The 22,500-nt window shown below is 42.7% G+C and overlaps 3 protein-coding genes across 5 annotated transcripts in view; 2 read left to right on the top strand and 1 right to left on the bottom strand.

Annotated features, from left to right (window-relative positions):
- Positions 1 to 3,230, bottom strand: part of stx4 (syntaxin 4) — a 9,312-nt gene extending 6,082 nt beyond the window's left edge. The window contains exons 1-2 of one of the 2 annotated variants that reach the window (XM_061028687.1): positions 3,036 to 3,230; positions 302 to 406 (exon numbers count right to left, since the gene is read on the bottom strand). In XM_061028687.1, the coding sequence (XP_060884670.1) occupies positions 302 to 406; positions 3,036 to 3,065 (135 nt within the window). In that variant the 5' untranslated portion in view covers positions 3,066 to 3,230. The remainder of the gene's footprint in view (positions 1 to 301; positions 407 to 3,035) is intronic. The other variant, XM_061028686.1, reaches the window with a different exon arrangement.
- Positions 3,231 to 5,927: 2,697 nt separating this feature from the next.
- The window catches only part of LOC132955375 (rho GTPase-activating protein 44-like), a 91,252-nt gene continuing 74,679 nt past the window's right edge, over positions 5,928 to 22,500 (top strand). For both annotated transcript variants that reach the window (XM_061028219.1, XM_061028222.1), the window contains exon 1: positions 5,928 to 6,269. In XM_061028219.1, the coding sequence (XP_060884202.1) occupies positions 6,217 to 6,269 (53 nt within the window). In that variant the 5' untranslated portion in view covers positions 5,928 to 6,216. The remainder of the gene's footprint in view (positions 6,270 to 22,500) is intronic.
- Positions 17,832 to 18,377, top strand: LOC132955448 (spermidine/spermine N(1)-acetyltransferase-like protein 1; the record flags this gene model as incomplete). The annotated part of the gene is made up of 2 exons (XM_061028298.1): positions 17,832 to 17,969; positions 18,303 to 18,377. Coding segments are annotated over 2 exons (213 nt in total), but the record flags the coding sequence as incomplete, so codon positions are not given.

The following is a 22,500-nucleotide window of genomic DNA, read 5'->3' as shown; positions in this document are numbered from 1 at the left end:
AGGTATCGTGTTTGTGTGGGAAACACTGGAGACTAAATATTTCCAAACAGGTTGTTGGTATAAAGTTGTCATTTGTATTGCCTACAGTGTGGCTGCCAGCAGTCAATAATAAATAATATTCTTTTTATGAATTAATTTGCCTCTTGCATGAAATGTGTGTTGAAATAGGCCTACAGTGTATTTTAACCATAATGGTGGTACTTGGAGAGTCAAATATTTTCAGAGGTGGTACGCAGTGTAAAAAGTTTGAGAACCACTGATTTAAGGTAATAATAAGTGTGTAATTCATGTTTCATTTTACCTTTTTAAGGAACGCTTCATTTTCCTTCTCCTCTTTGGCTGAAGAGGTTCCAGGTTTGATCATCAGAGCTTGGCCCTCATCGTCGTCCTCTGAAGCGTCCGGATTCTGCAGCCAGGACGACAAAAACAAAGACACAAACAGAAAACAGACAAGAGAGTTTTTTTTAAATCAGGTTTGATGATATTTCCATCTGGAGAACAACAAACGTGATCCCGGCTGAACTGCATCGCCCCTTTCCCCGGTGTTATGCAGAGAATTGCGCTCACCTCGCTGGAAAATGTAAAATAAGATATAATTACTACACCGCTGAATTCTGCATCCACCCTTAACGCGAAACTGACATTCTGAACCTCTAACCGACATAATCTTGCCCATGTCGAGGGCAGAGTCATGTGACAACACAACCAATCCCTGACATGGAAGCCTGTCCGTCGTTTGGACACATTTTGTCTTTAGGGAAGACGAAACCAAACAAAAAAAAAAGTCAAATGTAAACACTGGAGAAAAACTGTTTGCAAGAAATGCAAGAAGTTGTTTATTTTCTACTGTTTTAGAGAAGTTAATTTCTACTCTAAAACTAAAATGTGTTGTTTTCATTTCAAGCGATGCTTTGATTTCAGTTCAAAATATTCAATAAATAACCACAAAATAGTTAAGATAAGATAAGATAAGATAAGATAAGATAATACTTTATTGATCCCCAGAGGGAACATTAGGGCGTTACAGCAGCACAGACAAGAAAGCTCAAAATACAAAATACACATTAAACAGAATAGATAAGATAAATAAAAATAAAAATAAAAACAGGGGGTGTATACAGTACAAAATGAATGATGAAGTTAACTGGGGGGAATTGAGAATTGAGACAGTATTTGCAGAGAATGAAAAGATAAAGTGACAAGTGATGATTAAAGTGACTTGGTATGATAAATAGCAGCAAGTAATGTAAACAGCAGAGAAGAGAGGCAGTGTTGTACCACAGTAATGCAGAGTGCAGTTAGATAATATAATGTAGTATAATATAATATAGTGTAATATGAACAATATAGTGTAATATAATGAAATGTTATATAATATAGACTAATATAATAATATAATAAAATATATAGAATGTACAGTATATATGTATATATATACTGATGCTAAATAATAATAATAAAATGTTAGTAATGATAATAATGAAGCATCATGTGGGTAGTGTTAGTAGTTCATCAGATATTCACTCTTACATTAGAAAACAGATCCCAGCTTTAATAGTTGAGCATATTTACAGTAAATATTTTCAAGATATATTTCAATTCAATTCTCAAATCCATCATTACAACACAACGTCAGCCAACTTACTTCATTCTGCATTTTTCAGGACATCGTTTTCTCAATTCTCCATCAGATTCAGAGGACCTCATTGTTTATCTAATCGAATTAGAAACAGCACCAGCCTCAACTTATTTAAAAAAACAAACCATTAATTTCCTGCTTGGCCGATTAACCAACGCGCCATCATAATCTCTCTCTGCCATAAGAGCTTATTTTACTTTTTCCCCTTCTTCTTTAATTTGTCTCTTTCTTGTTTTGCTTTCTTTTACACTTCATTGAGTATGTGTTCTTGTTAGCTTTATTGTTTTTGCTTGGACTACATTAATAAAGATTAAGATTTACTTTTATTGATCCCCGCAAGGGGAAATTTCAGTTTTCACACTCTGTTAGTCATGAACACACACACAGGCTGAAATATACACACATGCAGAAACAGGATCCTGTGGACATGCACTAATGGAGAGATGTCAGAGTGACGTAGCGGCCCACAGTGGGCGCTCCGGAGCTGGTGGTGGGGTGGGGGTTTGGTGCCTTGCTCAAGGGCACCTCGGCAGTGCTCAGGAGGTGATCTGGCACCTCTCCAGCTACCAGACCAACTTCCATACTTGGAAGTTGGTCCCTACAGACTGACTGTTGGTCCCTACAGACTGAGCTACTGCCGCCCCCTTATAATATGTCTCTGTGTTACATGTTTCTCTTTAGGAGGGCCACTCGACGAGCCCCTCTGGGTTTATTTGGCTCCTCCAGCACATTTCTTTCAAAATGTAAAGTTTGTTAATTAACTAATCATTATGTACTGTCTGTTTTTCCATTCATCTATTATGTTTATGGTTTTTTTTGTGCAATAAATAAATAAAAAAGACCATGTCAGTGAACTATGAAAGCAAAAAACAAATAGTCATTAACTAATCGTCACATTGATTTGAGGTCATATCGCCCAGCCCTACTTCAGAGTAAATCACTGTTTGCAGGTCATGTTTACTCAGCTTAATAAAAACACGTCTTCTACAGAGTCTACAACACAATAAAGACACTTAACTGTATTAATTATAAACTTTAAATGCTTTGTAATCACAGATCTGCCGTCAGAAATAAGATTTATCCTGTTTTCTAACACATTCCGCGAGGTGCACTTATTGGAAGGGATACATTTCTCGACGTAACACCGGCCTGACGTTTCCTTTACGGCGAAAGGGCTGGAACGGAAGTTGGAAAAAGAAAGTCGCTAAAGTTCGCATTCAGCTCTGCAAACCCTTTAAAACGCTGCGATTATTACCCTTTTTACGAGTCTAGTTTGTTAGTGGAGGTCGTCTCGAGTGGAAGGAGTCGGCAGGTGTTAACGAACTCAAACAGGAGTTGGCTAACTTAGCAGGTTAGCACGCAACTGCTAACGGTTAGCGGTTCACTCAAAACTCACATTTCCTAATTCTTTCGTCCGGTCCCGCATCGTTACAGGGCGAAGCAGTCAGTCCAGGTGTCCAGAAACGGCTGCGGCTACAATCCCAGAGTTCGGCGAGTTTCTCCGAAGCACAGAGACAAAAACTGTACAAACTGTAAACTTTGCTCTACTGTCATTCAACGGGTAAACTCCTTTTTCTTCTTCTTCTGGGTCAATTCGAGATATTTAAGGTCGACTCAGAGGCGCCCCCTTCGGCAGCAGAGAGCAACTGCACAGTGAGGAGTTTTGACACGCCGTACATTGTAAACGCCTCGTACTGCTGGTTTTATTCGTTGTCATGGTAACAATTTATAACCGTTTTCTTTTACATTTTCATTTGTTTCAGCTTGTTTTTAATTTTTTCTTATTTTTACATGATTTAATTTCATGTTTGTTCTAAATCTGTATCCAGATATCTTCCTTTAATCTTTTAATAATTTAATTCAATTGTTTAATTTAAATATTGATGTTTTCCTTATATTTCTCTAACCTTAAAAGTTTTATCCCAGTTTTAAAACATAGGCCTTTGTTCATAAAATATGTATTACTGTAAAAATGAGTGATTTTTAACTTTGTTTATCGATATCCTGACTTTGTTCTGTTAAATATTCTTAATGGTGTAAACAATTTTATAGTCTTTCCCATCTTTGCCGTGCACAAGTTTGGTATGAAAATAATGAAAGGCCCCTCTCCCAAAGACAACTGTCCCAAATAAAAGACGGGTCATTTCATAGAGTGAAGTAAATAAAAGCCTGGGCTATTAATATGGCCCAACCGATATGAGATTTTGGGGCCGATAAAAAATCTGATTCCAATATATTGGCCGATATCTTTCTTAGATCTTTGTTCGATCTGTAGAGAGAGAATACATAAATATCCTTCAAATACAGTTATCAAACACACATAGAAAAGATATTTAATGAAGACCGCTTGACTCTGAGTGATGATGCTTGTTGTAATACATATAGCGCCCTCTGCTGGTGACAACCAGACAGAGAACTGCTAGTGTAACACAATGAAACTCAAATGAAATGCTATACGACTGGTGAATAAATCTTGTTATATCGGTGCATATCTGAGATAAAATTAGCCGATACTGATAGTCACTGTATAATCTAATATTAGTCTAGGGTTAGATTTTCTTTATGTGACATTTCCTTTTGTTTTTATGTTATTGTGAACCTTTTCTTTTTAATCAAATTATTCTTATTGAACAACTTACTCAAGGTTTTATTTATTGCAATAATATTAAATTTAGAAAAAGTCACTGTTTTTACTGTTGATTAGAATTTATTGTTGTGTGAGGGCTATCTCTGCCTGGAGCTGTTCAAAACGTGAACGTCAAAGAAGTCTGAAGAAAGGGCCGAGACAATAATATTTTATTTTCTTGCAGTTTCATTTCTTATTCTATATCACATTATAAATATTAACTTCTTCAGTTTTATCTTGTAAAAATATCCTATAATTTTCAAATCCAACATGTGAACATAAATACATTTTAATAAAAAGCCTGGATGGTAGATTGTGTTGAACCTGGCTTTATATCACCTCAAAAACAAATTGTGCAAAGACTGGTTACACCGTGTTTAAAATAAAAACAATCAGGTTATAACTTTCATAAAGAGAGGATTTATTGCAGATCTGTTCAAGTCTGTGTTAGTTTTACTAGTCATACTTATAAACTGTACACGTAGTATATTTGTGGTGCTGCATGTGGACCACAGCTGTCACAGGTTCAAACAGTTCCTGCAGGTTAATCACACCACCTGACAGCTACAGAGGAGTTTCCTACCTGATTCTAACAGCCACGAGAGGGCGCTGTTTGCCTGCACAAACAGCTGCGTCGAAGATGACGTCACATCCAATTCATAAACTGTAAAACAATCAAATCAGGCTGCTGTTTGACATCAGAGAGGGAGACATTAAGATGGAGTTTAACTGTTCTTTAATTAAGAATGTCAGCCACATTGACATTATAGAGAATGTGTAGATAATTAACAATTTATTTAAAAATATTAAAGTCTGATATTTCCTTTTTGTCATATGTCTGACATTTCAACACTTCAGATAATCAACCTGCAAAAAACAGTAAAATTATTCACACAGACAGTTGATACTGCTGACACTAACACTAACACTAACACACTACACAACACAAATATATTATCTTTAACCTTGAATTTCCTTTATTTGTTCATTAGAAATAGAGCATTTTAAGCTGGAAGCATAGAAAAAATAACTGCTCCTATTTAGGGATTTGATATGCCATTTCGACAAAACTATCCAGGATATAAAAGTCTCATCACAGTCAGACACAGGAATAAAACCCTTCCTATCACAATTAATAGTATCTAACCTAATATTAAAGTATCTCAAATGTTATAGTGCTGTGAGTATCTTTGTTTTACTTTAAATGGGATCACAACACAACGGAAACATGAACATCTTTAAGCTTTAAGGATTTAAAAAAAGATGTGAAATGTACAAATCAGCTTGTTGCAACACAGACCAAATAGTTGGATTTTTAACATTTTTCACGCCTCTGACAATACAAAGAGTCAATTAGCCAATCATAGGTTAGGATCTTTGGGCAGCTCCTGCGGTGGCCAATAGGATTTCAAGTGTTGCCCACCCCCTGCCCGCCCCTGCCAATGCAGGCCCCTTTAAGCCTATTGTAAAGAAGCCCACTATTCAACAAGTAGGTAATATAAATCAGTGTTCAAATTAATTTGATTCTAAAAAGAAAAAAAAAAGAAAAAAGAAAACACTTAAATCAAGGCTTAAATCATCCTATTTAACTGAATGGATTTATCAACGTAAACTACATTTCCCATGATGCACCGGGATGGAACGTCGTGTCGCGATCGAGCTGTCAGTGTTGGGGGAGAGAGCAGAGGGAGAGAAATCGGTCCAGCATCTCTGGAGCAGTGGAGCGGACTGGATGACAGGGACACACCGTCTTCATTAGACCGAAATGAGGAGGATTTAACCGAATGCGTACCCCCCCCACCCCCCCTTAACCCACCACCCCCGAAACTGGATGTTTAAAGACTGAACCTCCTCGTCTGCCGTAGATCAGCGCAGGAGATCTGACTTTATTCTATCAATGAGATAATGTGGAGTGGCTGTACCGCCCGGTGGTAACGCAGAAAAACACAAGATGAAGAAGCAGTTCAACCGAATGAGACAGCTCGCCAACCAAACAGTGGGCAGGTAAGAAGACACCTTTTTATATCTGAAACGTCAGAGCTGGAGGTTTTTTTTATTTGGCATGTCATCTGTCGCTTTGCCAGCATTCAGCATTCAGTCGTCCAGTCGATGGGCTTTGGCTGCTCAGCTGGTTTGATTTGCACAAAGCATTAACAGTCGGTGTAGGTCACAGTTGCAGTGTGAGCCGTTGTGTGATTGATTGAGCCCAGCAGGGAGGAGCGATCCGCACACTGATGATGAGGGAGAGGACATGGTACCCAAGGAGCAGAGAGAGCTGCTGCCCACTGACCAATAACAGCCCAGCAAAGGGCGGCCTCTGGGCACCCTGCTGGGAGTCATGGTGGGGGGAGTAAGGACACCCAGGGCCACCAACATGCCCGGAGTGACATATGTTAGTTTCACTCTTTTTAATCTGGGATATGTGCCAACATGGACGCAGATTTATTTTACTGTAAGTACAGCCTCAAAAAGAGGATAAAACATGGATTGAGTATTTAAACATGACATCCCTTCTGTGACAGTTTCTCCAAACCTGGAAATGAAATCATGGAGAAGGTCTTTAAAGTCATTTCTAGAGGTGAATGCCACATTTTGAAAGTTATTCCCTTTGATAAATGTCCTTATTCTTTATTTTGGAGAGCTTCAGAGGAGAAGATTGATACCACTCTACATTATTTACAGCTATATCCAGGAGTTGGTTAGCCTAGCTTAGCATTAAGACTGAAAAAAAAGAGGGAAAGAGCTAGCTTAGGCTACAGACAATGGTTTGATATTGATCTTCTCCTTGGCTTTCACACTCCAATACAAGTGGACGTCAACCATTTTCTTCCGGATGATCGTATTCAGGCAGTTAAAGTTTGGCTTTTAGTTCATGGAAATGTCAAGATTTCTCGCTTTGCTTTGAGTTTTTGGTGATTGGGAGCGTAATAAGCGCTGAAACTGAGGACGTCACTGTGAAAATTAGAGGTGATTTCATCAGTGTTTGTATTTACCACATGTCAACAAGGCGAATATGAGCCTTTGGGGATGGCTATGCCGAAATAGATAACTTTAAGAAGATGTTTTTTTAATTCCCTTTTCTTTATTAGCTCTTGTATTTTGTAGTTTCACATCTTGTGTGTGTAGTTTAGTATTTGTTTACTTGCAGTACAGCATAGATTTTAAAAATCTGTACATCAATCGGGTGGGTCAATCGCTTGTGGTTGATCGATGGATTCTGAATTTTCCCCGCAATGCTGCCTTGTTTGTAATACCAAAACTTCCTGCAAGTGCGCTCATCAGTGGGTTATAGACTTAATCACTGCTGTGTTCACTTATATGCAAAAGAAAACAAGGTAAATCTGCAAAAAAAAAATACTTTAAAAGAGGCCCAAGGATTGAGCCCTGGGGAACTCCAATTAATACTGTTAATTCAAAGTTTGACTGGTCGCTAAAGATAACAAACTGTATGTTTTTATCCATGTTTGTCCTTAATAAATATGCATATAAATGTCTTATTTATGACTGGAAGACATACAAAATAAAGTTTACTGCATATTTTACAAAGTAGTTGGAATTGAGGTTGTTTCTTAGAGAGTGTATCAACTACAGGAAATTATCCTCATAGTTGTGTTGATGTTTCTTTCATAACTCAGAACGTCTTTATGGGCACAAGGAGGACTTTGGACACAGAAGTTTTTGTGGTGACAGAGAGGAGAGTCCCCTCTTACATGAGACCAAGGACCCCCCAGCAAAACTCCTGCCATGGGAAAGTTAGTTTACCTGTTCTGACTGTAGAAACGGATCATAGAGACTTTGCAAATTATAGGTTAAACGTCATCACACTAAATGTTGTTTGGTGTCAAGCTTTGGGGAAAGCTTTTCTTTAATCCTGGAAGTCAGAGCAGAGTCCAAGTTGTATTTAGGGCCCTCGGATTCTGCAGCATTCAAACATGGTGACACATCGCACTTGATGAATGTAGCACATAGCGATTAATCTTTGTAAATCCTGAAAGCTGCATCAGATAGTATGCAAATGGGAGAATACTTTAGATGAATGTGCTTCGGTTTATGTGATTTATTTGTTATCAGCGTGTCTGTTATCCCCCAAGAGGCTCGATGGTAAAGTTTGTTAATCTCTCTGTCGGGACCTGAGGGTTGCTGAGTAATTGTCAGGAAAGTACATGACCCATTTTGGCTGCCGTAGTTTGAAAACACACTCTCTTATCATGCAGCAAAGAAGTGCAACTCGATCCTTTTCTTAGTACTGTGGAGCTGAGGCAGCTTTCAACCTTTCTTCTTCTGCAGGGAGGAATCCGAGTTAAATTGTAAAAAGTCAGAGAGGTGTAGCTGCAGCTCTCAATAGGTGTTGTTTAGTCTTTGTCTAGATCCTTCTATTTGTCAGCCCCACCCTGAGCCCTTAACTGAAAGTCAATGTCATGTGTCAACACTGCACCCTAGGCAATTTAGATCAAGTGTTGTTTAACCCTCTATAATTGTTGCATAACCTTAAAACAGAATCATTAAAGTGTTTCTCTACAAAGAGGAGACGTCAACACACAGAACAGGTTGATGTGTCACCGCCTCAAAGTGGAGGAATGTAAATAATTGCCATGGTGACTCTACGTTCTGAGTATTTCTATTTAATGCACCTTTCTACTTCTACGCCGCTGCATCTCAAAGGGGAAGTATTGTTTTTTTGGTTTTTTTCACCATACTCCAGCACCAAAGCTTAAGAAATGTTAAGGACATTGAGGTTATGTCCTCGAGACATAAATAATAATCTTACTAAATAATCCCCTTTACCACCATGCGGTCTGGTTTGGTTTAGCACAGTTTGGTACAGTAAACCCCGATCTTGCTTGCGTTTCCACATCCAACCGTACCTTTCATGAATTCAACAAAGAAGAAGAATGTGACACAGTAAACAAAGATCAATGATTCCTAGGAAGGTCTGCATCTCCGAGGCAAAAAAACAAAAACAGCCTTGAAATGACTCCCTCCAAATCCGCAGTATATGGTTCGTTTAGTGTTTGTTCTTTATCACCGCTGTAGCACAGGAAGTGAAGATTCTTTCAACCAATCAACAGACTGCAGTGTGTCTAGCTCCAACCTTTAGGGTCGGATCGACACGCTTTACAGCCCAACAGAAGAATACCAAAAAAGGAGGACGGTATGGATCAGTTATTTTGGTACCCTTCCCAACGTTTGACGGTGGAAAAGCCAATAAATGTGTACCGAACCGAACCGAACCGAACCGGACCGCTTGATGGAAACAGGGCTTATACAGAATTAAAGCTCAGACCTGACTGTCTTCATGATGACAGGTGATAGAAAATGGACACTGTTCCCAACTTTAGGGCTGATTGAATTCAACATATTTGTTTCTCATTGTCCATTTACAGGAAGCTTTATATCAGACTCACTCAAAGTTAGAGGCGCACAGATGTATTGGTTAAAAATCTGTATCGGTCGTTACTTGTCCTTTAAATAGGCATCTTGTATGTGGAATTTTTTCAAACCAAACAGTCAATCAATTAACAGAGAAAATCATCTAGAGATTAGTCCATGGGAAACAATCAGAAGCTGCAGTCTTTTGTAAAATAAAGTTTAAAATGAGCCCACCTTCTAGCAAATATAAAAGTTAAATCCTGCCGCATCAATGCACGAGTAAAATGAATGTAAAGATGAAATTAATGATTGTGGAAAGGTCACAGGGAACTTGTAACTTTTTTTTTTTAGTTATTTTTTCGGGCCTTTTTTCCTTTATTGGTTGAAGAGAGACAGGAAGTGTTGGGAGGAGAGAGCGGGGGGGATGACATGCAGCAAAGGGCCGAGGTCGGATTTGAACCCAAGGCCACTACGATGAGGACCATAGCCTCCATTCATGGGGCGCGCGACATAACCTCTATAGGCTACCCCCGCCCCAGTGAACAAGAACAACTTGTTGTTTTTTTATTCTGCTTGACTTTTTGTTATTGGTGTTCATCTTCCTGAACAGCTCTTTCCAGCTGAGGTGTTGTTTTGCTCTGTAACCTGTTTTTGTTTTGCTTGGCTGACAGCAGTAACTGACGACGCTGGCACACTGAAAGGATTTTGTGTCAAACCGTCTTGTAGCGTACCTCCCTCACCCACGCTCAGACTGCAGGCCGAGGCGCTGATACAAATCAATGAGAAAGGTTTTTTTTTTTTTTTTAACTGCAGATAATGCTGCCGCGGCCGGCAGAGTGCACCTGGCAGAGGTATCAGAAATCCCTGGAGGACATTTACCCATTACTAAAAACTTACTGGAATTGTTCCTTACTGGAGCTCCAAGGGACAAAAGCTGTAATGCACTTTAAGAGATAAAACTGACCAATTATGAGTGAGTGTAAAACCATCAAAATGTGTGTGTGTGTGTGTGTGTGTGTGTGTGTGTGTGTGTGTGTGAGAGGCCAGGTGCTTGTTTGTTTCCCTTTTCATCTGCCTGAGAGCCGGAGCAGCAGCAGCAGAGCTCAGTGAGCCAGAACATCCCGGTAATGAGTTCTAACCTGTATCATAAGAAGCAGAACAGCGGGGGCAATTAGTCATATTTAGAGGGTAGAGACTCCGACACGCCGCCTCGCTGCTGGACACGCAGGTAATCGCCGATACCTCCTCCACGACCTTGGCATCCTGCATCACCTGGCCCGTGATGAGGGATGCAGATTTCCTTACGTCCCGCTGATTTTCAGCCCCGATAAACACACACGCAACAAGCGATTCAGACGGTTTCCAGGGCAACCAGGTGCAACCATTAAGATCAGGTGTAGACCTTTATGACACAGAGTCTGTTTAAACAGATACCTGCTTATGGATGCAGAATCTGTTGGCAAGGACGACGTGTTTGTTTTTGTTTTGCCTCCACTAGAGTCGGCTTTGGTTTTCTGCAGGGAAACATGACGTCTGAAGAGAAGAAGAAGTATAACTGTGTGGCCAGATCACAATCAATTATCAGCTGACTTAACATCCACTGATGCACATCAGAAATCAGGACCGACCAAGACCACCACTGAAAGGCTATTTTCTTGTCATTACTGTGATTAGAAGACAACACCTCTTTCTGAAAGATCAAATAACTTCAATTCATTTGTAGTTCGATTCTTATCCCCACGGTTACGTCTGTGACCTTTCCCTGTTTTGCGGTCTAAGTGAGTGACCTGCTGCACACAAGATGGTGATTTTTTTGTCAGTGATATTTATGGTCTTGGTCTTGACTCGGTCTGGATCCCTAAATGTCTTGGTCTTGACTCGGTCTGGATCCCTAAATGTCTTGGTCTTGACTCGGTCTCGATCCCTAAATGTCTTGGTCTGGTCTCAGGTATGTCTTGGTCTTGGTTAGTGTGGTCTTGACTACACCACTGCCAGAAAGAATATTTAACTGGGTACAAAGTCAAAATTCGGATATTGATCAAACAAATTACAAATCAGTAATGTGATCTACGTTTTTAAGAGAATATTCTGCTGCACAGTTGGAACGCATTATTCTCTCTTTCTTGGACAGATGATGAAGTTCATCTTTATATTTTGTGACCTTTCGCTTTTTCTCCCAACTCTAAATGCATCGGGGCCTCAAACTAAAACCTGCCATTATTTGTCCACACATGAGGCAACACCAGGTCAGTAAAAGGGGACGGGGGTTTTAAATTGGGATGGGCCTTTATTTGAAGTTTTACGGTAATCCAGAGGCTGAAATTAAATCTTTCACTCTGTTCTTTAGACATGCACAAACAGGAACCTCTGTGCATGCACTAATGGAAAGAAGAGCACCCAAGCAGTTGGGGGGGGGGGGGGGGGGGGGGGCTCGGTGCCTTGCTCAAGGGCACCTGGACGGCGCCCTGTTGCAAAGGGAGTATTTTCTGATCTACTCTCTCCGCCTCACTTCAAACCATGAGAGCAACATTTGGAGCTTTTTAGCGGGCCCATCTGTCTTTATGGTTTCGCTCGGTGCAGCAAAGACCCTCACGAGCATCCTCAGACTAATGAAGCCTCTCCCCCTCACCACAACATCGCTGCATCGCTCCAGTTAAAAGATATATAGGTCAGGAGAGGTTCAGCCACAGTCCAATTCATCTCCCAAACAGTCGGCCCGCACCATTAATCCTGCGTAATGCTGCGTAAACTGTGCGACTCAATGAAAATGTGTAAACTCCCTGTGAGCACAGCAAGGTTATGGCAGCGAGGGGGGACGAGCGTAATCCTCTTCTGGCTCCGTCTTTTGTGCTGCGGAGTATTTTTAAACTCGTCTTCTCATTCACATATTTGCGTCTGTTGTGGTTTGTTTGACTTAATAAAAAACACGTTCCTTCCTGGAAAGCAAAAAAAAAATACACGTAGTCCATTATTTTCAAAGGTAGCTTAAGAGTGTAAAAGGTGGGATAAGGCTGAAAGATGGAAAACAGGAAAAATGTAATCTCCCTGAACATGCTGTGATTTTTTTTTTCTTTTTGTCAGATTAGAGCTGCAGGCTGCAAAAAACCTCAAAGTATTGTTTGTGTTGCGTAAACTATTACCATGTGTCAGTGTGTTAGCTTCAGTGATTGAAGAGGGCGTGTTTCTTTTTCTTTCAAAGGCTTCCCCTAATGGCTTCATTATTTTTTTTTTGCCAATGTCATGCATTATTGTTTCCCCCTGTCCAAATCTGCTGCAGGAAAAACTTTGTGATAGATGGACGGACCTGTGAGCGATGATTCTTGTGTTTTTGTTCTCCTGCATTAGTGGACGCAGGGCTCGGTTGTTCCTCTTTGTTTTTTCTTTCAGTGAAATCCGAAGAATATCTCCTGTGACCAGGCACGCTTGTTAAGCTTTGTACGACTTTGTGACAGCAGGAGGGGAGGAAGATGTGCTGTGTCCCCTCGCAGACCCCTGCCCCGGCCTCTGACACGGTTTAATCTTTTTGGGCGAGTCGCTGCTGCTCGGGGCAGAGAGACGAACAGCTGGACGCTGGGATTCAGGGACAAAGAAGAAGAAGAAGACCGTTTATCTGTCGCCTGTTTGTAGTTTTCTTTTGACTTCTTTCTGACTGAATCCACATGTCCCCCCCCCCCCTCTGGACCTGCGGACTGAGAACTTGTCGGATTTGATCTTTCTAACGTGCCCTGTCTTTAAGACTGGTAGTTCTAATGGATGGATGGAGATACTTTATTGATCCCGAGGGACATTTAAAGCATCCAGTAACAGCTTACAAGACACACATGATTTATGATTTCATCTAAGAATACCCGCTGCCCCCCCCCCCCCCCCCCTCCCATATGTATTAAGACTAACCAAGATTTAGAGGCCCCCCCTACATGGATCTCATCTCCAGCTTGCACGTCTTCAAGCCGTGTTTTTATCGTCTTCTCAGCCCGGATTTCACCCGGATTCTTTTCCAGTTTTTTTTTGTTTTTCGCTTCAAAACTGAACGCACACCAAGAGAGCCAGCTGATTATTTGTTTGTCTTCTGTGAGATCTCGTGTCTGTATAATCGCCGCTGTGAAATCTTTATTACAAACAGCAGGTGTGTGGTGGTCTGGCGATCTGGCTGAATCGTCTAGCGTGTGCGTTCAGAGGATTATAATATTTAACAGTCGACTGAAACGGCCCTCATGTCTGTGGTCTCCTTTTTCTTTCTTTTTTTTTTTTAAATAAATGAATCTTAAAATACTATTTGAGAATAATTTGGTGTGAAGCCAGCCTAACTCGGTCACTCCTCCTTTTTGTCTTTCAGTCTTTTCACCTTTGACATGAAGACTTAATCAACACTGAGCTCAGTACCTGAGGAGTCTTTCTGTCCAGACCTTTTGGTAGAATCGTTCACTCTTAGGCCTCATGCTCTTCCTCTTCGGTGTTCAGGGCGTCAAGTGTGCATGAAGGAGGCGGTTTTCTACTTTTTGTATTTTAAAGCAGATTTTTTTTGGGCCATTTTTTCCTTAAGCAGCTTAATTAAGACCTTCATAAAACACTGAGAGTCGAGAGATGACGTGCAGCAAAGGGCTGCATTCCCTCCTCAGTTGAATTCCATTTACTCCCCTTGTTTTTGGGTGGGGGGTCAGAGGTCGCAGAGACAAATAACAGTGCTGTGCGTCAGACCTTTGCAAACTAAGGACTGCACACAGGATCCTCCGCTTCCTGCTCTATTGCTTTACAACCACCTTTCTGTTATTTTGAGGTAAAAAAAAAAAAAAAAAAAAAAGTGGATAATGTCGCTTTAATTGAGGATTTGGACAGAAGTGGTGGATTTCAAATGAAGAATGCAACTCTGCAGGAAAGTCCCACATTAGGATTCAGCCTCCGTGTCTGTATGCGGGTGTTTTGGGTCCTCATGGGTGCTGAATCCAGCCTTGTATCCCCAGCGGTCCTTGACCTCCGGCTAGCTCGACATCTCATTGGCCGACACACTTTTTCGTCCCCTTTCTGACATCACATCAACGCTGAACTTCAGTGTTTTCTTTTGACTTTGTGTTGCGTACAAATCAGGAGTTCCTGCTTTGCATACAAACATCAGATTAAAACAAACTGACTCCATCGAGGTGAACATAATTTACGAGGGTGTAATTTTTCCCGCACTGTCCTCGACTGTTGGAACATGAAGCTAAACGATAATGAACTCATTTGTCAATGAGGATGCGTGCGTGCATGTGCGCTAACTCCCAACAACATCATCGGGAGTTGATAATTGATTGCCCTTAATGTGCAGCACAGTTAGTTAGTATTCAGGGTGAGGCTCCTTAAAACTCTAAATCTGCTCGGGGGGGAACAGAATGTTTTTAGCATTAATGGTCCCGGTCTTTATTTGGCTGCTCCGGGTGAGAAGGTGATAAAGACTCACCTGACAGTTTGTGTACAGTGTGAAGGTTTCGTCTCTGCTCATCGCTCCTCTGAGGTGTTAATGCGCTGCAGGTGGGAGAGGTTTTATTATGAGCGCATCATTATGAGGTGTTACTGTCCACCAGAGGAGACGCTCACTAATGGGCTCAGTGTGTGTGTGTGTGTGTGTGTGTGTGTGTGTGTGTGTGTGTGTGTGTGTGTGTGTGTGTGTGTGTGTGTGTGTGTGTGTGTGCTCACCTACCTGTCCGAGTCTCTCTCATTAATCACGATGAGCGCCTGTTAATGAGGAGTTCCTGCGAGCGGTTGGAAGCTGACCCATTCTGCTCGCTTAAATGTTAATTATGAGCGCATGAGGAAGCTAACAGGCGAGACAGAAAAACACACGGACTGAACCAAACTGGACTGAACCAAACTGGACCGAACCAAACCGGACTGAACCAAACTGGACTGAACCAAACTGGACTGAACCAAACTGGACCGAACCAAACCGGACTGAACCAAACTGGACCGAACCAAACCGGACTGAACCAAACTGGACTGAACCAAACTGGACCGAACCAAACTGTTATGAACCAAACTGGACTGAACCAAACTGGACTGAACCAAACCGGACTGAACCAAACTGTTATGAACCAAACTGGACTGAACCAAACTGGACTGAACCAAACCGGACTGAACCAAACCGGACTGAACCAAACTGTTATGAACCAAACCGGACTGAACCAAACTGGACTGAACCAAACCGGACTGAACCAAACTGTTATGAACCAAACCGGACTGAACCAAACTGGACTGAACCAAACCGGACTGAACCAAACTGTTATGAACCAAACTGGACTGAACCAAACTGGACTGAACCAAACTGGACCGAACCAAACTGGACTGAACCAAACTGGACTGAACCAAACTGTTATGAACCAAACTGGACTGAACCAAACTGGACTGAACCAAACTGTTATGAACCAAACCGGACTGAACCAAACTGGACCGAACCAAACTGTTATAAACCAAACTGGACTGAACCAAACTGGACTGAACCAAACTGGACTGAACCAAACTGTTATGAACCAAACTGGACCGAACCAAACCGGACTGAACCAAACCGGACTGAACCAAACTGGACTGAACCAACCTGGACTGAACCAAACTGGACTGAACCAAACTGTTATGAACCAAACCGGACTGAACCAAACTGTTATGAACCAAACCGGACTGAACCAAACTGGACTGAACCAAACCGGACTGAACCAAACTGTTATGAACCAAACCGGACTGAACCAAACTGGACTGAACCAAACCGGACTGAACCAAACTGTTATGAACCAAACTGGACTGAACCAAACTGGACTGAACCAAACTGGACCGAACCAAACTGGACTGAACCAAACTGGACTGAACCAAACTGTTATGAACCAAACTGGACTGAACCAAACTGGACTGAACCAAACTGTTATGAACCAAACCGGACTGAACCAAACTGGACCGAACCAAACTGTTATAAACCAAACTGGACTGAACCAAACTGGACTGAACCAAACTGTTATGAACCAAACTGGACCGAACCAAACCGGACTGAACCAAACCGGACTGAACCAAACTGGACTGAACCAACCTGGACTGAACCAAACTGGACTGAACCAAACTGTTATGAACCAAACTGGACCGAACCAAACTGGACCGAACCAAACTGTTATGAACCAAACTGGACTGAACCAAACTGGACTGAACCAAACTGGACCGAACCAAACTGGACTGAACCAAACTGGACTGAACCAAACTGTTATGAACCAAACTGGACTGAACCAAACTGGACTGAACCAAACTGTTATGAACCAAACCGGACTGAACCAAACTGGACCGAACCAAACTGTTATAAACCAAACTGGACTGAACCAAACTGGACTGAACCAAACTGGACTGAACCAAACTGTTATGAACCAAACTGGACCGAACCAAACCGGACTGAACCAAACCGGACTGAACCAAACTGGACTGAACCAAACTGGACTGAACCAAACTGTTATGAACCAAACCGGACTGAACCAAACTGTTATGAACCAAACCGGACTGAACCAAACTGGACTGAACCAAACCGGACTGAACCAAACTGTTATGAACCAAACCGGACTGAACCAAACTGGACTGAACCAAACCGGACTGAACCAAACTGTTATGAACCAAACTGGACTGAACCAAACTGGACTGAACCAAACTGGACCGAACCAAACTGGACTGAACCAAACTGGACTGAACCAAACTGTTATGAACCAAACTGGACTGAACCAAACTGGACTGAACCAAACTGTTATGAACCAAACCGGACTGAACCAAACTGGACCGAACCAAACTGTTATAAACCAAACTGGACTGAACCAAACTGGACTGAACCAAACTGTTATGAACCAAACTGGACCGAACCAAACCGGACTGAACCAAACCGGACTGAACCAAACTGGACTGAACCAACCTGGACTGAACCAAACTGGACTGAACCAAACTGTTATGAACCAAACTGGACCGAACCAAACTGGACCGAACCAAACTGGACTGAACCGACCTGGACTGAACCAAACTGTTATGAACCAAACTGGACTGAACCAAACTGGACCGAACCAAACTGGACTGAACCAAACCGGACTGAACCAAACTGTTATGAACCAAACTGGACTGAACCAACCTGGACTGAACCAAACTGGACCGAACCAAACTGGACCGAACCAAACCGGACTGAACCAAACTGGACCGAACCAAACTGGACTGAACCAAACTGGACTGAACCAACCTGGACTGAACCAAACTGGACCGAACCAAACTGGACTGAACCAAACTGGACTGAACCAAACCGGACTGAACCAAACTGGACTGAACCAAACTGGACCGAACCAAACTGGACTGAACCAAACCGGACTGAACCAAACTGGACTGAACCAACCTGGACTGAACCAAACTGGACTGAACCAAACTGGACCGAACCAAACCGGACTGAACCAAACTGGACTGAACCAACCTGGACTGAACCAAACTGTTATGAACCAAACTGGACTGAACCAAACTGTTATGAACCAAACTGGACTGAACCAAACTGGACTGAACCAACCTGTTATGAACCAACCTGGACTGAACCAAACTGGACTGAACCAACCTGGACTGAACCAAACTGGACCGAACCAACCTGGACTGAACCAAACTGTTATGAACCAAACTGGACTGAACCAAACTGGACCGAACCAAACTGGACTGAACCAACCTGGACTGAACCAATCTGGACTGAACCAACCTGTTATGAACCAAACTGGACTGAACCAACCTGGACTGAACCAAACTGGACTGAACCAAACTGTTATGAACCAAACTGGACTGAACCAACCTGGACTGAACCAAACTGTTATGAACCAAACTGGACTGAACCAAACTGTTATGAACCAAACTGGACCGAACCAAACTGGACTGAACCAACCTGGACTGAACCAAACTGGACCGAACCAACCTGGACTGAACCAAACTGGACCGAACCAACCTGGACTGAACCAAACTGTTATGAACCAAACTGGACTGAACCAAACTGGACCGAACCAAACTGGACTGAACCAAACCGGACTGAACCAAACTGGACTGAACCAAACTGGACCGAACCAACCTGGACTGAACCAAACTGTTATGAACCAAACTGGACTGAACCAAACTGGACTGAACCAACCTGTTATGAACCAACCTGGACTGAACCAATCTGGACTGAACCAACCTGTTATGAACCAAACTGGACTGAACCAACCTGGACTGAACCAACCTGGACTGAACCAAACTGGACTGAACCAAACTGTTATGAACCAAACTGGACCGAACCAAACTGGACCGAACCAAACTGGACTGAACCGACCTGGACTGAACCAAACTGTTATGAACCAAACTGGACTGAACCAAACTGGACTGAACCAAACCGGACTGAACCAAACTGGACTGAACCAAACTGGACCGAACCAAACTGGACTGAACCAAACCAGACTGAACCAAACTGTTATGAACCAAACTGGACTGAACCAACCTGGACTGAACCAAACTGGACCGAACCAAACTGGACTGAACCAAACCGGACTGAACCAAACTGGACCGAACCAAACTGGACTGAACCAAACCGTACTGAACCAAACCGGACTGAACCAAACTGGACTGAACCAAACCGGACTGAACCAAACCGGACTGAACCAAACTGTTATGAACCAAACCGGACTGAACCAAACCGGACTGAACCAAACCGGACTGAACCAAACTGTTATAAACCAAACTGTTATGAACCAAACCGGACTGAACCAAACCGGACTGAACCAAACTGGACTGAACCAAACTGGACTGAACCAAAGCGGACTGAACCAAACTGGACTGAACCAAAGCGGACTGAACCAAACTGGACCGAACCAAACTGGACTGAACCAAACCGGACTGAACCAAACTGTTATGAACCAAACCGGACTGAACCAAACCGGACTGAACCAAACTGGACTGAACCAAACCGGACTGAACCAAACCGGACTGAACCAAACTGTTATAAACCAAACTGTTATGAACCAAACCGGACTGAACCAAACCGGACTGAACCAAACTGGACTGAACCAAACCGGACTGAACCAAACCGGACTGAACCAAACTGGACTGAACCAAAGCGGACTGCTTGGTGTCAAACATTTCTACCTTTACTCTTACTCCCCTGCTCGTCTAGATTCTCTTCCTCTCTTTCTTTCTTCACCATCCTCTCAGATTTTACGCCTCCTCATCCTCCTCATCTTCCTCATCCTCCTCATCCTCCTCATCCTCCTCATCTTCCTCATCCTCCTCATCCTCCTCATCCTCCTCATCTTCCTCATCCTCCTCATCCTCCTCATCCTCCTCATCCTCCTCATCTTCCTCATCCTCCTCATCCTCCTCATCTTCCTCATCCTCCTCATCCTCCTCATCCTCCTCATCCTCCTCATCCTCCATTTTAATCAGTTTCAGAATCAGAGTTTTTAAAAACCGCAGCGTGTTCTTGCATGATGCCGGTTTGACAGGTCTGCTCTGAAGGTAATTAGCATAAACAGGAGATGATGGGGCGGATCTGTTTGATAAAAATAGCTTCCTTTGACACAATGGCTGGGGACTATTATTATAAATTCACACTCTGCAACACTGACGCTCAAAGAACTGCATCATTTATCAGATGCAAAAAAACTTCACAGGGTTTAAACTCCTGCAAAAAAAAAAAAAAAGCTGTAGATTTGGAGTTATGAAAGCAGCACTGACATGTTTTCTGGACTTGTCTGTCAATGTTGTTCTGAGACTTTGTGTTTCTGGGTGAAACTGAGGGAGATGTCGGAGCCCGAGGAGCGGTTTTTGAAGTAACTGGAGTGTGATGATGGAGACTCAGACGACGCTTCAGGTTGTTGCAGAGCCACCGAGAAGTGACAGACAGATAACAAAACCTCCTGCGCTCGGCTGCTGCTGACAGCGTGACGTTTAAAAAAAACAAACAAAGTTTTTACAAAGTTTTGGAACTCAGTCAACAGGATGTTTCTCAGCTGAGTGTTGGTAAACATATTCTCTTTCTCAGGTCGGTTTCGCCCGGTCGTCTTGACTACGGTCAACACGGGGATCGTTTTCACCGGGGGGGGGGGGGAGGAAGGGAGTAGCATGAGAGAATCACTCCCATGATTCCCCGCCAGCCTCGACGTCATCTTTTGTCATTGTTTTGAGTGAGAGCCCCCTGGTGGTGGATTTTACAAACTGTGCCTTTAAGATACTTATTGGAATCTTGGAATGCAAATGATTATTATTTTTATTTTTAATCCTCCTCTCTGAGGCCACTTCTGAGGGCCTGAACGTGCCCGAAAACTCAGCAAAACTTTCCACGCTCATCAGGTCTTGCGAAATTTTTTTTGATATTTTGGTGGGTTTGTAAACAAATTTTGCAAAATGGCCTCCCCACAAAGGGTTTTTTCACTTGTCGGGACAGACTAAACATCCTCCTGCAGCGTTTCAAAAAACCCGACAGGAAGTCCACCAATTAAAGTTGAATTTCACAAAAACTTCCTATTTGAACGAACTTGTTTTATTCACGTTGTCGGATGTTGCAGGTTATTTTTGAAAAGTTTTGTTTTGGGCTTTTTTTCCTTTATTAGGTAAGTCAGCTTCAGGGAGACAGGAAACATTGGGAGTAGAGACGGGGCGACGACATGCAGCAAAGGGCCGCTGCGATGAGGATTTGTTATAGCCGCCGTACATGTGGGAGCACGACATAACCGCTGGGCCATCCGGCGCCCCAATACCAGATATTAAACGTGGCTGCAGGGAATTTCTCCTGTTTCAGCACAAAAGCATCGGGGTGGTCGAGCACTGATGTGGGATGATGAAGGCGAGTTGTTGTGTAGGGTCGGAGCAGACCAGGTACATGACTCTGAGTGTCATTTATTTGTGGGAGTGGCTTTGTGCGTGGAGGGTTATGTCATGTTGTAACAGGAACACCAACTGTGAATATAGTTTAACTGTTTTCTGCTGCAATAAGATTGAACTCGATTTGATCAAAGAGGCCTTCAGGTGCTGCTGGGACACACGAGTACAAGAAGCACAAGATCTAGTTTAGTACAAGTCCTGTGTGTTTGTCTGACCGCATGGCCTCCTATGACACACCCATGTTGCCGCAGCAACCGGGATCCCCCAGTTCTGTCGTCGCTGATGTCACCCCCCCCCCGCCCAGTCAGAAACCAGACTCCACCTTTCCTGTGTGTCAGACTCGGCCTGTCCTGGAAACATTAGCTCAGCTGCGACACGGTCCCACCTCGTGTAAGAAAAAAAAAACCAGCCCGCAGCCTCTGTGGACCATTAAAAACCCAGTCATCTGAAACCCGAGCGCTCCAGAAAAACATGTGAGCAGAGTCTGAACAGGACAGGAAATGACATCACGAGGGGAATGGGAAAGTCAGTCCCAAGAGCTCCGGCGGTGTTTTCACTCTGGTAATGGACTCTAATTGGGAGGCTGTGATGGAATATGAATTCTGATACGATGCAGGAATGCTGACGTCTCATTCAGAGCTGCTGTGGCAAAACCACAAATCATATCAACATCCTGTCATCCCCCTGATTCACACAGGATTCTCGTGTTGACGGGGGACGCTGTGAGGTGGTCATGCGGTGAACAATTTGACGCTGTGATGGGCTGCAGCTTGAGGAGGTGATCTGCTCTGGAGAAGCTCTTGAGGTTTTAAAAACAGCAAAGACAGGTGCATGCAGGTGCTCTGAAATAAAACCGAGAGTGAGTTATTGTCGTTCATCCTGCTGATTTGAACCTTCTAATTAACACCTCAAGTAGTAGCAGAAGTGTCGCACGGCTTATGGAAGCAATTAAAGATCTCACACTATCCTCATTTGCACCTTTCATGCTGTCAGTCTGTGAAAACCTAAG

Source organism: Labrus mixtus, chromosome 21, assembly GCF_963584025.1.
Source record: "Labrus mixtus chromosome 21, fLabMix1.1, whole genome shotgun sequence".
Taxonomy (NCBI): Eukaryota; Metazoa; Chordata; class Actinopteri; order Labriformes; family Labridae; genus Labrus; species Labrus mixtus.
This window is presented reverse-complemented; position numbering and strand designations above follow the sequence as displayed.